An 18,457-nucleotide genomic window follows, 5' to 3' on the forward strand; every position below is an offset into this window, starting at 1 on the left:
TGAGAGCTATTCTGCAATTTGAATTAATTTAAAAGGGGGGGTTACTCCTCTACAAAAATATTGTTTTTTATGTACATTTTATGCAGATTGGAAGTCAGTGTATTTCTCTGGATACATTTGCTTTCGACTGGTCTATATACCCACACATGCAGAGTGAGTGTGTTTCAGATTTATGAGGATTAGGAGCTAGCAGGTCACAAAAGTGTCTACAACTTAAGCAATAACAATTTGAGATGTTCTGGCAGAAAATCAGCATAGTGCATCTACTGTCAGAGTTTCAACTTTGTGTTTACAATAAAATGCAAAGTATTTTACTGGTGGTATCAATGGACCCAGATGGGGTCTATATCAGAAGAGCAAAAGTTCACAAGAACGAATGCTCAAACATCGAAAAAGCACAAACATCGAACTTGATATTGTGGGGGGCTGCGCCCCTCCACATCCCCTGTTAAATATATATTCCAACTCCGAGGTCGCACTACAGTGAGGAAAGGGCAAATATTCCTATCCTCATTGTACTACGACCCCAGAAACAGTGTTTCGATGTCCGGCATTTTCGATTGGAAGAGAGTTCTTTCTTGTGAACTTTCGCTCTTCTGATATAGACCTCCCAGATATAATAGTAAGAAACAGATGATAGTTTACGTCATGTAGCTGAGATATGATAGTTATTAAGCTTGCATTATTGGAGTTGTAATGAAAATAAAGATGTTTTTTGAAATGTGGGGAGAATGAATGTTTGTTAAATCTGGAAAAATTATAAACGAACAGCAAACAAGGAATGCCTCTTATCCTGGACTTCAGAATTGAATAATCCTTCATGAATCACCATTATTTCTCACTTGTTGTCACCCCCCCCCCCCCACACACACACACACACTCTCTCTCTTCTAATTCTGACAGATGTAGCATCCCGTCTCCATTAGAGTGGGACCTTTGTTTTATTGAGGGATAATCTGTTCATAACGTGAAAGTAAATATTTATCACTTTTTTTGCATTTTTTTCTGAAAATTATAGCAAGGCAAAATCCTGCTGAAATATTCTGTGTTCATTATTTGTGTCCTGTTTCATTCTATTCCTACCTCCGCTTTGCACTTTCAACCACCTTCAGTGTACTTTAATTACATAATTATATAACAGACTAAACACAGTGAGAAAGAAGGGAGTCACAAGTCTAAACAGCAGGCAGATGTGCTTTTGCTTTCCACAGAGGAGAGAAACTTCTTTCTTTGTATTTATTTATCTATAAACCAAGGGTCATAATTTCCTCAGAAGAAAATTACAGTAGGTTAAGTTACTTGGCTACCAATTTCACAAAAATCATACTAGAAGAAGCAAGTGACTTTGTGGTTATTTCCTGGACTTCTCTGATCGTTACTGTCAACCTTCATACATTTTGAGAAGAAATAAAAAAAATGCTATTTCAGAAAAGTTTACTGTGTCAAAATCAGACTCATTGAATACTTTGTTTGCTAAACAGACTCATACACAACAAAATGCAAATGTGAAACTACATGACCACACTGCTGCACGTGCTCTGAGTGGAAATAGTACAGAGCCTTTTAGCATTTCATTTAAAAAAAGGTTTACATCACTGGTGAGATTCTGTTGCTATGGAACCTGTTTCCAAGGTACACGTCCCATCCCCTCTTCACAAACATATCTCTTGATTGTCAGTAGCTCCATGGAGCAAATAGTTCTCCACTTATCTCAGTCTGGTGCTCACTTCTTGTAGGCGAGATATATGTCCCTGGAATAGCAAAATATTAAATTACCGTTATTGTTCCTTTTCCTGCAGGCTTCCCATTTCCAAGAACAAGAGTTCGTGTTATCTTCTTGCTTGAAACAATCTGAAAAAAAGAACAGAAAATAACCAAATTATATCATTCTGGACTGCACCTGAAAATTATATATGCACTCCTGTGTCTATAACATTTCTTCTCATAATTCACTGAAACCATTTGGTGTATAGATTTTTCTCTGAGATTTTTTGTGACAATATCTGTACCTACATGTATGGTGCATAATGATGACTTTTACCTTTTAAGACTACCACTCTGTCTTCCTGTCACAAGAATGCAAATATAGGAAAACAATTCTCTGTTGTTCATTTGCCAGGTACAGAATGCTAATTGTGATATATGCTTTTATAAAGACCAGCAGTGCTTTAAATAATCTATCTTTCTGTTAAAACATTTTATTACCAAAAGGCACATAATTGTTGAATGTGCCCTCAGAAGCAGGTACAGAGGCTTAGTCCAGGTACACAAATGAACCACTGATGTACATGCAGTATAACAAAGCAAAGGTTAGCATTACAAAGGAAATGTGACTAATCAAGAGAGCAACATATTTTGCTGTCCAAGCTGGCTTTCAGAAACAAACTGACACCATACCAGAAGACCTGCCTAAAGCCCACACAGGTGATTACAAGGAACTAGTGCATAGCTGAAGATTCTGTGAGATAGAAACTTTTCTGTGAACAACATTTCTAATTCACAGTCACCAAAATTTTACAAGAACATGGCAAATGAGGTGTACTATGAAGGAATACTTAACCTTATTGGATGGCCTAAAACATAACTTCCATGATAAGGCCAACAACCCACCACAAAACTTCCTTGGGATGCAACACAGCACATAGGGAATGTATATTTTTGACAATTATGGAAATATAATTACATTTGCTTGATAGATGTTGTTGTATATTAAACATTCTGTGTTCATCTTATCTCTCCTTGTCCCCTCATCCCCCCATTCTGTTTTACCACTTCATGAATTTCTTTATGGATGCCTTCTGTGAATAAGTAGCCAATTCTATGGGGCGTCAACCCTCTCGGTGAAAAAAGTACTTTCATACATCCAAGGTAGATGGTCTCTCCAATCTTATATGTCTCCCTCCTTTTTTTCTGTCCTTCCTTTTCTGAATGGTCTCATCACATCTCCCTGACATGATCTCATATTCACATTCCTATCTCTCATGGTATGTAGTAAGAAGAGTTTTCATTTGTCTAGTTATCTCCTTTCCCCTCCATCCCATGCACCAATTTTGATGGGTTTGCTTTCAACATTTTCAGCAGCCTGATGTCTAGCAACTTGTTCAGCCTCTACAGCTACACACACTACTCATGGTGTCACATTACCTGGGCCTGAGTACATGGAACCTTATTATTTTACTTCAGTACTCCAGTCCCTAGATACAGTTCTACATTTATGTGCTGCTACCACTGCTTTTGTAGTCTTTCCCCGATCATAGCTCTCAACTTCTTTGCCCAAGAATGAAGATCAAAGGTTAAAATAATGGAGAGACAAAGGCCCAAAATCAGGGGTAGTTTTTTTTTAAATATTACTCTAATTAACTTAAGAAGTTAATAGACAAACAGATTTTGCATCAACATGCATTTTCAGAACAATAAGAGGTAATAAATTCTAATGGCTGACATTACTGACTGCAGTCCTCAGCGATTTACCAGAAAATCAAACATTTCATGAGGGACAGGGCAAAATCATTGACAGAATCAGAAACATTCTGCAAAATTTGTGACAGCTGAGAGGTATATTCTTGGTGGTTTAATCCAAGTGTGAGAACCCCCCCAACCCCTTTTTATGGCTTTGTTGTCATGACTTTTCTTAAAGCCCAATTTGGTAGATTAAGAACAAGTTGTTTTTGTTAGGCATATTCTAATCTTCAGAGTTAATTAGAGTAGCCATTTGTCAGTCAAACAAATACAATAGCTGAATTTAGCGACAAGTCTGCAGTTCTTATTGTACATCTGTGGTATGTCTATTGACCTTCTATGCAACAATTATATCATTGTTGACAAATTTATTTCAGTTTTACTGTGTTCTTCTTCGATAGCATATTTATTTCATTTTGACAACAGGATCAGTTTCATAGCTGACTACATTACATTTATGCTGGATTTCTCTTACTTGTTAATATTATTGGGATTTGTTTGTAACAGGATGTTAAGTGAAAATGAAAGGGAGCTATGCTTGCAGCTGTAATTAGCTAGTGTTTGCAAATATTCAAGTATCTCATCTTCTGTAACTGCAAAATTAGAACTTTGATGGCTTATACCCTATTTTTTGTTTAACTAAACACTTCATCCTTCATCGTATGAATTATTTGAATTTATCATACTGAAAATTGAATGGTAAAGGTTCCTGTATCTGATCAGTCACTCAAAGGGTCGGTTACAGCAGCAACAATAACATATAAGGCAGTAATATTATCTTCCTGAGTTAAATGCTAAACCATGCCACAGTTTTCATTACATTTAAGACTATAGCTAGGATGAAGGCTTGTCCTATCATAAAGCTAATAGCAAAATAATGAAAATCAGTTACCTTGAGAAGAATAATAATATTAAAAAGTGATATTGTTACTGCTAATAGGAGCAGCCTTTTTGTGGATCTGTTTAAAATCATTGGTTTTCTGTAGTCCATACGTCCGTCCCTATGAACTTTGTGTAGACAGGGCATAAAGCATGACTCATATGTACAAACCACAGGCACCCCACTAATGAATGAAACACATTAAAAGCTCAAGTCGGGTGGCACTGGGGGCTAGGCTTGTAAAAGCTCCAGGGCCATTAGCCTAGTACACACATATGAACCTATGAACCTATGTCTTCCCAGTGTGGAAGAAGCACAGCCTCTAAAGAATGACTCTTGATTATCCAAAATTTAATGGAATGGCCAGAGTTTTGCCTCATATGTTTTGTCTCTTTTTCATAAAATGTGTAGTTTTCTGGACTTCATATCCCTCAAAAAAATGCATGGTAATGCAAAAGTTGTTCTAGCAACTTTCAAAGTACATTTGAGAAATATTTCAAATCTGTCCCTAATTTTGGGCCTTTTTCATCCCATTATTTTTGGCTTTGTCTAGAATTCTTGCCCTAAGAGGGTGAGAGGTATGCTCCAAAGGCAATCACACTCTCTGTTATTTATACTTGCAGATGTCCTTCCATATCATTGTTGCAACATTCTTCACTGAAGGCATCTCCTGCTAAGGATAGCCCAACATCTGGCCAGTATACCAACGCCTTTAGATTTTTATAGGCAGCAGGGCATAACGGTGACATACGGACGCAAATACGTAGACCTTCTTTACTGCCAGTTTGAAAGCCATTATCAAACGTCACTCTGAATGCCCATTTGCTGTGCTGGTTATCAAGCCATCTTGTTCATTATTATTGTTGTTATATTCATGTCATCCAAGAGGGAAAAACGTCAGTGTGGGAAGCAAATTCCCCATAAAGAACATCACAGCCAATGTCTTTTTTGTGTAGGTGTTTCCTATGACCACACACAGTGCTCTATCTGTCTGTAGTAGTTGATCTTCCCTATCTCTATCTATACCTTGAGAACCAACATCTTAAGCTGCTGGCTCAGGGTGCTATGGCGGAATCCTCCCATTCTGAAGGACAGCCATCTTCTAACAAGAAGACCAAAAAGTCTAGACCTGGTACTCTTGCTGTCTAACCTCCACCGGGCATCTCTCTAGAAGCCAGGGAAAGCCCTGAAGAATGTTCAGTGCCTGCATTGGATTCCTCTACCATGAACCCCTATGTGGCTTGCATTGATTGAGTCCTTACACATTCTCAGAGGATTTTCAAACATCAGTTCTGAATGTTAAGGGGGAACCACGGCTGATTATTTCCGAGACATGAAGGGGGGGTTGCTGAAATCTTAGTCTGAATTACAATTAAAATCGATCAACTTGCTGCTCCTGGAGGAGGAAAACTAGTGTTGTGTTTAGTCTTCTCCCTCTCAGGGTCTCAGGATGCTTCTTCAGTTTTAGTTAATTCCACTGGGTGGAAGAGTTGTCCTCAGTTCTTGTAATAAATCCAAGTACACGGTTCTTGTAATAAAGACAGACAATTCTTTATTAAGGGTTCCTTTATTGGGCAGATGAGCACTGCTTAGAAGACTGAGTAGCATGTAGTTACAGCTGAGTATTTATTGCAGTTACAGCAGAAGTGTCTAAGGTCAGTTCTGCCCATTTCATCTAAGGGATGTATAGGGGGAGGGGGTTAAGCTTTATTGAAACCACCCCTGATGAAGTGGTAGTACTGCCTTTGTGTGTTTGTGGGTGAGATTGGAAACATAAAATTCTTGAACATTCTTGAAAGCTTAGTGAGTTTTCAGTCTAGGAAGTGATTCCTACCATGTTCATTGAATCCCACCAAGAATTAGAGCCACAGACGGTTGTTAGGGCAGATGTCCCACTTAAGAAAAAGCAAAAGACCAAACATATTAGCCCTATTTTTAAAAAGCCCCACTGTGAATGGCAGGATTTTACTCAGGGCTTGTTCAATGCCCTGATGACATTAAAGCTTCCTCAAGGGGTGGCAGTCCCTGCTCCTTCCTGGTCTTCAATGCCATTTAAGAGGACAAGTGATCAGATTCCTTTGATGGGGATCTACTTTCTGGGGAGGAATCCTTTGCATGCTGCTCTCAATTCCTTCTCTAGACTATGGTTCAGAGGAAGAAGATTCTTTAAGTCTACATTCACTATGGAAGAACTATCCTTCGAGGATACTATTGTTTGTATGATGGAATACTTTAAGTGGGATTGCTTCCAGGTCTCTGATGTGCAAAAGAGGTGCTTTAAGCTTCTACAAAAGGAGTTTCCTAAGCTGGCTGCAGTTCCTTCTGTGTTGGCACCACTTTTTGGATACCACCTCTGCTGACTCTTAGCCCATGACCCTTAAGAAACCTGTTAGATTCTACAAGGTGCCTGTGGACTGCAAATTTTTGATTAAATGTCCTTCTGCTGACCGTTTTGTGGTTTCATCTCAACTGATAAGCCCCCTAAACTCTTGCCTTCTTCTAAGCTTCTTCCTTCTGTTGAGGATAGTAGAGTTATGGAGAGGTTGGGTGAAAAATTGTATACTGCTGCCATCTTGTCATTTATGGCTTTTAAATACCCAACCCACATAACCAGGTATGTCTTGGCACTACTTTCTCAGTTGCTAAGGTTGTGTCTGATCTGCCTGATTCAAAAGTGAACGCTTCAGTTCTTTCCCTGCTTGGGTCCACTTCCCAAGTCACTCGTCACTCCATAATGTGTAGTTATGATGCTGTTCATTCCCCTTCTAGGACTGCTGCTTTTGGTTCTGCGATGAGGCATTATCTTTGTCTTTAAGCTTTGACTGAAGATATTAAAGCCAAAATTTTGGATGCTGCTTTGGAAAACAAAAATTCTTTTGGGACAGCTGCTGGCAGGTCCCTCCAGGATAAGGGAAAGGTCATGCAGGAACTCAAGCATATGTTTATTTCCCTTATACCAACATTGCAGAGGAATTACCCTTTTAAATCTGCCTTTATCTGCAGGCAGACTCGTCAACCTCAAAAGCATTCCTTTCAGGACACGATTGTTTCTGTTTGACATTTTGCCTCCTCTTCCCTTTGGTCAGGTCCCCTTGTCTCTCTGCCTTCCTCTCTCCACCCCACATTGGCAACAGAGCACCTCAGACTCTTGGGTGCTGTCTGTCATTTGTCAGGGGTATTTCATGATATGGAACCCCCCCCCCCTTTTCAGGCATTCTGCAGCCTCACCCAGGCCAGCTCTCTCTTTTCCCAGAGGTTTAGCAATCCCTTTTTGATTTTGACTCCATTCAACCTGTTCCGCCCACCTAAGCGGGAAGAGGTTTTTACTCCATGATGTCTTTGTTTCTCTGAAGGAGGAGATTTGAAGACCAATTCTGGATCTCTCTCTCCTCAACACCTTTCTCAGGGTCTCTTCTTTCAGAATGCTCTCTTTAGACTTTCCTCTTTTTCTTCCTCAAGCCTTCTTGGTCTCTACAGACCTTCTTATTTATCCTCTGTTTCCCAGAAAAACTAATTTACATTAACCCTGCTCTAAGAATGCATAAAGGAAAAATTCCCATTCTGAGCTTGAATGTCGAATTTTCTCATTTACATTAGGATGTAAATGAAAATATAAATCTTTGTATTTTTTAAATGTACTTTGATCCATTGCAAAGGCCATCATGGCACTGGCATTTAGATATCTGAGTAAGTTATCACAGTAAGTATAAAAGCTTGGACAAAGTATATTGTAAAAAGGTAGTATTGTAGTTGTCTTCTATAACCCCATCATATTTCCCTTTCAACTTTGTGCAAATTTTTAAGGTAGTCAAACTATCATCTTTTTTGTAGCTTCAAGTGAACTTTGGAATTGAATAACAGTGCAGTTTCTAGCAGGACAGGACAGAATTTACAGTGCTAAGTTATAAATATAGATTTTTTTGAATCCTAGGTAGTCTCTCTGCATTGTGTGTGAATAGATCAGTTCCTTAAACTTTTGGGTCACCATCTTCAGAAAGGTGATAACTTGTGGCTTATGCACCTGCAATAATTGCATGCTTCAGGGACTTAATGGATTTCTACATTTGTAACCCTTGCAAAGGGACCAGCATTCCATCATACTTCTATTTTTAAATCGGAATATCACTGAGTGATATTTTACTTATGAATTAGGTATGTAAGATTAACCAATGCCAGTGGTTTAGGTCATAGCATTAGTTATAGTCTGCAGACAAAAGACTGCTAAAGTTGCAATAGGTCTGCTATGTCATGGTAAACAATTGTTGTGGAATTCCAGTGCACAGCATCAGATCATCGTGGATATCATATGACTAACACAGTGCCAGAGTTAACATTAACAGTGTAAGGAGCTTAGGTGGGATTAGGCAGTTTGTAGCTGGTTGGGAGTGCAGGGCATCTGTACATGGGGTCTATGTCAATTCTTCGAACGCTCACAATTTCGAACGTTACATGGTCTAGACCAAACGTTCAAAATTGCAAGTGTTCGAAGATTGACTTTCAATGGTGCTGTATGGTGCAGATAGGGAGAATTTCCCTTTTCTGCATTGAAGTGTGGTCTCGAAGTTGGTATATATAAGTAGGGGGTTGTGGGGGGTGCAGGGGGGCTTGCCCCCCTGCCCACATTGTTAAAGTGTGTTTTTCTTTCTTTTTTTTTTTTTGATATTCGAACATCCAAATGTCGAACATTTGGTCTCGACCATGTAATGTTCGACATTTTGGATGTTCGAATATTTAACATAGACCCTGTACATGGGATAATATATTCACATAAACATAAAGCGTTGTAGGCAAGTGTACCCCACTGAGTACTATACTAAGCAACACTGGCCCTCTGAGGAAAACACTGGTGGACCAGGTTATTCTACCTGTTTCAGTGATTATTTGTGTACATTGTTCCTGTCTCCTGAAGAGTTGCACCTGGGAAAATTTCCTACTGCAATTTTTGACCTCGATGTTAAACTGCTGCGCATTTCTGAGATCATTCTTCATTGCATCAGTTTGACTGTAATATAAATTCAGGAGTTATCCTCTTTATCAGTGGTGGTGTGACTGTGAAGTTACTATATTTAATTTCTGGGGTGGGAGCCCCACGTAAAGGCAAAGTTTCTGGTTCTTTCACGCAATTGCAAATGTAATGTATTTGTTTCATATGTGATCACCTTATTTCATTGTTTTGTGTTTCGATGAAAGATCTCCAGTGAAGTTTCACAACATATTTTATGTCTATGAAAGTTAATTGAAGATGTAAAGAAATGTAATCATATAATATCCAACATGAAAAAAAGAAACAGCACCCATTGACAAGTTTATTTTCCACAGTGGTAATCTTTGCACCACAACAGATGCATAAACAGACACACACACACACGCACACACACACACACACACACACACACACACACACACACACACACACACACACACGCACACACATGCACACACACGCACACACACGCACACACACATATGCATATATATATATATATATATATATATATATATATATATGTAAGGATTTTCATCATTTCATTTAAAAAAATATATATCTAAACACATTTTTCTAAACTCATTTTATCAAAATTGCAGAACTCAATGTTTTTCCTTTTGTTTGTATACAGGGGCAGACCTCTGCACTCTCTGCAATGCTACTTATAACCCTTTAAAAAAATTCATACCAGTGTTTATTATAAAGTGATAATGGGTAAAATGTATTGAAGAATGTCATTAGATAAAATGTGATTAGATGTTTTGATGAGTTGTGATTTATGTAGTGATATAACAGTTTTATGTCACACACACATATATATATATATATATATATATATATATATATATATATTATGTATCTATGCAAATGCACACACACATGGATGCATGAATAAATGCAAGCATATCTATATGTGCTTTTCTTAATTTCAGAAAAACAAGAGTAACACAGGTTGAAACCTGGTGCTTTACCTTCTGACCACATATATTCCTCAGTTTGTTAACTTACTGCTAGGACTACAAGTACATTTGAACATAATCATGACAACAAAACACTGAAAGTATTTTTTTTTTTTTTTTTTGGAAACCATATTAAAGATGTAATTTTGTGTTCCCTGTTCCCTAACAAAAGAGTAAACAAAGAAAGAAAGAAAGAAACACATATTGGGAATTATGTAATACTGGGACAAGGTAGTGGGAATAATATGGCAATCCCTACATGCTTATATAATATTTCGGCTATAAATAATGACGTATCATAAAGACTATTGCTTCAAGATTCATGATATGACTAAGATGCCTGCCAGAAGCAGATATTGATCCTCAGCCAAATTTTTCAACAGTTAGGTATCTCCTTTCATGCTGAACTGCATTCTCAAGGTGTGCCTAAAACTGCAGACTGGTTATAAAGGAAAACACTCTGTTTATATTCTTTGGTTCTTTTTGATTCCTGAAGTGAACAGTCATTATATAAGCCTTGCAGTTTCATTGTGATGCTTAAGTCTTGCTTTTTCAGACGTGCTTGTAAAAAAAAGTTCTTTCAGAGTTTCTTTTTAGAACTGTAAGTACATTTTCTGATCTGGTTTAGGATAAATGACATCGCCTAAAGAACCATAAAGTTCTTCCAAGAGCATTAAATCCCTCTTAGATATATTCATCTTCAGTGGTATTTTGTCAAGCTGAAGAACACATTTCTAAATATTGTATGAGTTGTGCTTTGTTTAATATAAATCATTTGGCAAGCAGGCTTTGGCTTAGCATGAAAGTCTGTTCCTTTATGTCTCCTCTAATTGAGTTATCTAAGTTTGTAAAAAACAAAAATAAAATAAAACAGAAACATAAGAGATGTCCTGAATAAAAAAAAAGTTAAAATCTATGAAACCATCTGAGCTTGTTGAGAGCCAGGCAACAGGTACCCCAGTGATGAATACTTTTGTCTCTGTTTCCTTGCTGGCTGGATGCTGGAGTTTAGATTCCTGCACCCAAATAATTTTTCCTTCTTAGAATGTCAGTCAACAGTCACCCGGGTCAGCTACAATGGTTTCAGAGAATCTCCATGTTTTTTGCCTCCTTATCAGGACTCCTTTCCTACTCTTTTGATGGGGTATTTGAGGACTTCATGTTGGTGGGGTAGATGCCCAAACACAAATTGACATTTCTTTTAAGAGGTTGATAACTGTCCCTCCTACAGTCATCAAATGTATAGATGTCTGAGAGTTAGGAGGTGGTCCATCACCCTCCGATTTCTCAATTATTCCTATTTTGGAGGTACTTTCCCATTTTTAGACCTGATTTAGGATATCCCTATTTTTGAAGCTATGTTCCTATTGTTGGACTTGATTTGCCCTAAAAACAAATTTCTGAATTTCCCTCAGCATGCACAGTTTTTGACGCTGTCTACTATATGGAAAACCACACTAAATGATCAACATACTAGTGGCACCAATAATTTAAGAAAGGGCACACATCTTACATGTCCATTTTTTTAGAAGCCAAAGTAAGTGATGTTGTGTGGTAGAACTTTGTGATACAGTTCATTGAAGTCTATATTATCACTTTCTTAATATGCTTATATTTTCCCATCATTTGTTACTTTGTTTTTAACAGTTATTTCTGAGTGGTATCCCATATTCCTTATGGAAGAAAGAAAAATGTGGGAGAGTTTGGCATAGTTGTTAAAGTCTTCACTTCATAAGCATAAGGCTCAGGACTGGATTCTAATCTTATGTTATTGTCTATGCTTAAAATGGCCCTTCACGGCAGTTAGCCTAGTATTCACCTATGCACCTATATTTTATGCTGATTAGAAGTCCAGATTTTCGGCTGGATGTTCCTATTTTTCAAAAAAACCTTTTACCTGTTTTCAGTGTCTGTAGAGGTATGTTGTCCATTAAGTATAGGTTCATAGGTTCATTGGTGTGTACTAGGTTAATGTTCCTGGAGCCTTTACAAGCCTAGCCCATAGGATTACCCTGGCATCATGCCACCCAACCTTGGTTCCCAGTGCCTCTGTCAAATAAAGCCACTGGAGTGATCCCTGGGGTGAATTTTCTATTTCCCATCCACTCATCAAGATTTCTCTTGAAGAGGGCCAGTGAGGTGCTCAGCTTGACTTGCATGGGAAGTCTATGCGATAGCATGGGCAGTCTCTGAGTCATGAACCTGTCCCTCCAGCATGTTTTGTTGATTGTAGTGATGAGGTTGAGGACTCTGGAGCATGTGGTGCGGAGGGATTGGGATTTCTTTAGATGCAGCATTTCTAATAGAGCTGGGTCAGACATGGCTTTGTAAGTCAAGCAGAGATTGCCTCTAAGTAGGTGATATGAGACAGAGAATAGTTGGAGATTACTGAATCTGTCCATATAGGACAAATGTTTAAGGCCTAGGATCCTCTTTGTAAGGTACTTTTGTGGCCTCTCCAGTTTTTTCAGGCATTTAGTGAGGTACATGCCAAATGGGGCATTGTACTCAATGATTGGCCTAATGAGGGAAGAGTAGAGGGAGACAATGACCTCTTTCTTCCTGGATGCAAAACCCTTAGTAATGAGATGTGCCACATAGAAGGACTTTCTGACCACAGTGGCAATGTGGTGGACAAAAGAGAGGTTCCTGTCAACCTGTGTTCCCAGATCTCTTATAACGCCTTCTGTGTTCTTTGGACTATCATCGATGTGGTAATTCATGGGGACTGGGTTTTTCCCAAAGGGGATGATGACGCATTTTTTGGCATTGAGCTTAAGGCCATGGTTCTGATACCATTTGCTGGTCTCAGTGAGGCCTTTCTGTAGGATGTCAACATCACTTGGGAAGTTAATAATAGCTCCCAACTTGCAATCGTTTGCAAACTTTGTCAGCCAGAGTCCCTTCATGTTGGCCTGGACTTCAGAGAAGTAGATATGAAACAGGAGAGGACCCAGGACCAAACCCTGTGGGAGCCCACTCGTGACTGGTCAGCAGTCTGACTTGGAGTCAGCTACTTTCACACTGTAGGTTCTACCTGTGAGCCAGTTTGCAACCCACCTAGTGATATAGGGGTTGATGCCTAGCTTAGTGAGTTTTTCTATGATTCCTGAGTGGGGAATGGTATCTAAGGCCTTGGCCAGATCAAGGTAGGATGTATGAACCACCTTGCCTTCATCCACAGTTCTGATGACTGACTCAAAGAAGTTGACCAATTTGAGCAGGCATGATCTACCCTTCACAAAACCAAACTGTGTGGGATCCAGAGTTTGGAGATTCCCTATATCCTTGTTTATTAGGTCCATGATGATGTGTTCCATAGCTTTGCATAGCAGACTCATCAGGCTAATGGGGAGATAGTTCCCGGGGACTGTAGTCGTTCCTCCTTTGTGGAGAGGGATGACTGTAGCAGTGCACCGTTCAGTAGGGACAAAGCCTACGGTGAAGCTGTGATTGAACGGGCACACAGGTAAGGTGCCAATTCACTCTGTAGTTCATGTAGAACTCAGCCAGGGATATTGTCAGGTCTCATAGAAGCTGTATTCTTGGCCTTAGACAGTGCTGTTTTAACCTGTGCAGCAGTAATACTGGGTGCCTGGCAATCTACTGGTATTGTGACTGGTCCTTTGGGGGGGGGTAAAGTTGACACTGAATCTGTTGGCCAGTATATTGGCAATATCTGTTGGCTCGGTATAGGAGGTACCATTGTGCAGTAGCTCAAAGCAAATCTGGGTATTGTCATGGAGATTCTTTACACAACTATAGAAAGCCTTGTGGTTGCCTTTACTATCTACTATTTTAATAGTTGTCTACTATTAAGTATGAGCTGTACTCTGGTTTACAGATTAATAGGTTCATAGGTGTTTACTAGGCCAACAACCATAAGAGCCTTTTTAAGCCTAGCCATACATCCCAAATCTCTGACAAGTTTTGCTACCCTTGATAACTGCAAGCATGGGCCTGGGAGATGAACCATTTATAGGTTACCAAGGATGATTTCCAGTTTTCCATCCAATTGTCCAAGTTGAACTTGAATTGGGTTAGGGAGGAACTCTGCTTCACATAGATGGGGAACCTGGGATACATAGCTATCTGTCTAGCAGGTCGTATTTATATCACAGGCAAGGTTTAAGTCTTTAGAATGGATAATTCTGGTGCTGTTTGTTTTGCGGATATGCAGGAGGTTCATCAGAGTGGGGTCTGACAATCCCCTGTATGCCAGGCATAGATCTCTCCTCAAAAGTTTATAGGAGACAGAATACAGGGATAGGGCCTTGAGGGGGTCAGCATAGGACATATTACTTACGCTCTGTATTCTTTTTTTGAGGAACCTCTGTGGCTATTCTAATTGTTAGATATGCCTGGTTAGGTACATGCCAAAGGGGGCATTGTACTCAATGATAGGTCTGATGAATGCTGAATACAGTGGAACAATGACTTCCTTGAACTTAGATGCCATACCTTTGTTTATAAGTTGCACAACATAGAATGATTTCCTTACCACGGTAGACACATGATGATCAAAGGCTAGATTGCTATCTATGTGTGTCCCTAAGTCCCTGACTACTGGGTCAAATCTAAGGGGTGTGTTGTCAATATGATAGTTACCAGGGATGGCTGATTTCCCAAACTATACTATTATGCACTTCTTGGCATTTAGTCCATGGCTCTGACACCAGTTGTTTGTCTGTGTCAGCCCCTCCTAGAGAACATTTGTGTCAGTGTGAGATTCAATGACAGCTCCTAATTTGCAATCATCTGCAAGTTTAGTCAGCCAGAGACCACTGACATTGGCCTTGACTTCGGAGAAGTAAATGCCAAAAAGGAGCAGTCCAAGGACTGATCCCTGAGGGACTCTACTTGTGATTGGCCTCTTTGTAGAGGTGGACTACCCAATTCTAACTTCCAGGTCCTCTCTGTGAGCCAACTGGCTATCCACTGGGTGACATACAGGTTTTTACCTAATATATATGAAATATGAAGACTTTAACCTGGTACAAAAGGCTGTATCCAGTTTAATGATAAAATTAGAGTCTCTCTGCTTAGGTGGAAGAGGGACTCTCCCCAGTAAAGAACAAGACCTTGACCTTCCACACTATAATCAGATACCCACTCTTAAAATGCTATGTCTGTGCACCAAATAAGTCTGACAAGTTTTATCAATTTGAAATTAAAGTAGTGGCAACAGGTGAAGGAGACAATACAATAAAATACATTTAATAAAAGAAACATATTTAATTTATACCACCTTTCATCAGTGTAACAGAATAAAAAATATATAAGTGACTGATCCAGTTTTCATGTAAAACATTTTTTCCACAAAATAACACTACACTAAATTTATGGTTGAGCATTTACAAAAACAAAATGGTCTGCTAGTACATGGATGTTCATAACTGCTAGTCTCTTTAAAGTACTGCTACTTAATTATCATTCATTCAGTTGTTAAATGAAGAAAAACAATACTCAGGGCTTCCTTCAGAGGACAGCCAGAAACTGTGTACCAGGTAAGGATATGGGGTAGGGCCTAAAATACATTGTTAGTTAAATATTAGATATGGATTTCACATCTATAGGGACTACAAATTATCATTCTGGCATGTTATAATAACCTATCCCCATCCCTAGTCTTTTTTGTGACCTGTCTCTGTAAAATGAAAATATTTAACACTTTTGGCTCCCTTTTGAAATGTCAGCACTTCTAATCTTGATTTCTGACAAGCCAAAAACTGAATGAAAATCCAGCAAAATAGCGAATCTCAAAGATCGCTCTTCTCCCTTAAATTTCTTTTTTTAGGGGTGCAAGCCCCCCGCACCCCTGAACTTGTATATAACAACTATGAGACCACTATACTGTGGAGAACAGGAAATATTCCTGGAAATGGCCATCTTGTACTTCGTATATGTAAGTCTACTTTTCAGCCGTTCAGACTATGTGTTTTTGGACTTGCTCTAGCGGGTCCTGATATTTCAGCATTTATTTTGTGTATGTTTTCCTGGGGTATGCTCGGGTAGATAACTAGTATTACTTACATAACAAACAGCTTAAACAGTTTCTTCTGACTTTCTTTCCCACTGTGTACATCTGTAGATTAACACTACAACAAAATAAATAGTATGTATGGGGCTTCATATGCATAAACTAGAGTCTTCAGTAGTGCTGTCAAAGGATAAGGTTGGGTGGTCAAGTGAGACAAAAAACATTTTGCTATACTAGGCAGTAGAATGCTGCTTCAATCCACTGAAGTCTGGCCTTGTGCACATGATCTTATTTCCAACTTACAGTTGGTTGCTATCTTTCAGACTTTCCCCATGTGTGTCAGTCAGAACTACATTAAGAAGTACATCAATGTCCAGCAGTCATCTACAGATGTCAGTGATCAATAAGTGATGCGAAATTAAGGTCTTGCTAAAACATTTATTACACAGGCATTTGTGGTCATGCATGACACTTTAGAAAGTACTAGATTAGTACTGACATGTGCTGGACTCAGTAATGCACGGTGTTCACTTAAGGAAGGGAGTGGGACCAACTCATGTAAGAGTTAATGAGGTTTGTGTTTTTTCCATTCTGAATCCTCCCTGCTTTATCTGGTATCTGTTCATATTTTTTACACAGGAGCATCATTTCAGATGTAGACTTATTTTTACTATACATTGCTTTTTGATTAAGTGTAGTGATTCTTTCCTGTATTGCAGGGTAGAGTGCTATAAAGACAATGGGCCAAATTCAGAATGTACAGCACAAGGCTGTTCCTGGCCTCTCATGATAATGAACACAGCCAAAGGCTGTGCTCAGCCATTATAGCACAAGTAAATACTGGGGAGTTTAGTGGTTAGGTAGTGTTGGGGTGGGTTTGTGAGGGGTTGCTTATGTGCATGGGAGATCAAAGTAGGGGATTAGTGAGAGGTTGAGTTAGTGACTACCTCTCTACTGTACAGATCTTCACAGAATGTCAAGATTTTTGCCTCATATTTTTGGTCTGTTTCTGAATAAAATTGTGTTTTTCTGGCAAATCACTGGTAAATCATTGAGGATTGAAGTCAGAAAATAATGACATGCATCTGAGATTCATACTTGCTAATCCTTATAAATTTCATGCTAATGTAAAACCTGTTATTCCATCAACTTTCTAAGTTTGTAAGACAAATATTTAAAAATTGTCCCTATTTTGGGGCCTTTGTCCCCCCATTATTTATGGCTTTGTCCAAATTTCCTGCCCTAAGAGGTTGAGGTGTGTGTGTGTGTGTGTGTGTGTGTGTGTGTGTGTGTGTGTGTGTGTGTGTGTGTGTGTGTGTGTCGTGTGTGTGTGTGTGTGTGTGTGTGTGTGTGTGTGTGTGTGTGTGCATGCATGTAAGGAATGGGTGTGGGTGGGTGTGTGTATGCTAGAGGGTGGGATGGTTGTCATACTTCCACACAACCCTAGACTAATGAGCAAAGCCTGTAACATTGGGTAGGGAGAAGCACTAGCCACTAGGGGAACATAAGTGATGACCTTTAGAACATAAGTGATGACCTTTATCATTGTCCCTTATTGGCACTTAAACCTAATGGAATGGGATGGCATTAGACACAAGGCTTGGGTGAACCACAAGATACTGGAGAGACCTTTGACATCTCATTCCTTAACAGAATTTTAACTTAATGTATTCAGGGGAACTACAAGACACCAGGGAGAACTCTGAAGATGTGGGTCGAGGATGGAGTACTAGACATCAGGTATACTTTAATTAAAATAAACAGTGGTGCAGGGGAACCACTAACCACCAGGGATAACATAAGAAGTGCCATAAAAGCACAAAGAGAGATTTCATCCCTGTACCCTCCCTCCTTCCCCAGGAGTATTGGTCTGATGCTCCAGCATCAGATACCAGGGATGTCATTTAAACCAGGGGTGTCCAACCTTTCCAGTTGCAAGGGCCGCATTGAGTCAACAGAAATGGTCTGGGGGCAAACGGCAGGTGAGGACCAAAATAAAAAAAAAAAAAAAGGTCTCACATTAACTGAAGAGCAAAAAAAAAAAAAACAAACACAGGTTTATGTGGACTAATGTGGCTGTATTGTAAGAACACGTACAGTACACAATCACAATTTCCCAAGATCTCCCCCGAGAAATTAAGGAAAAGCACCGTAAACTTTATCCGTACAGCTCAGATGTTATTAAGCGTAAA

At 39.2% G+C, this 18,457-nt stretch overlaps 1 protein-coding gene across 1 annotated transcript in view; it reads right to left on the reverse strand.

Moving 5' to 3' along the window:
* The window catches only part of CPNE2 (copine 2), a 1,786,656-nt gene that overhangs the window by 1,106,352 nt on the left and 661,847 nt on the right, over nucleotides 1–18,457 (reverse strand). The window contains exon 4 of the mRNA XM_044081406.1: nucleotides 1,777–1,851. Coding sequence (XP_043937341.1) covers nucleotides 1,777–1,851 — 75 coding nt within the window. The remainder of the gene's footprint in view (nucleotides 1–1,776; nucleotides 1,852–18,457) is intronic.

The sequence above is a fragment of the Protopterus annectens genome, chromosome 8.part0 (genome assembly GCF_019279795.1).
Source record: "Protopterus annectens isolate FY-2018-M chromosome 8.part0, PAN1.0, whole genome shotgun sequence".
NCBI classification, from domain to species: Eukaryota; Metazoa; Chordata; order Ceratodontiformes; family Protopteridae; genus Protopterus; species Protopterus annectens.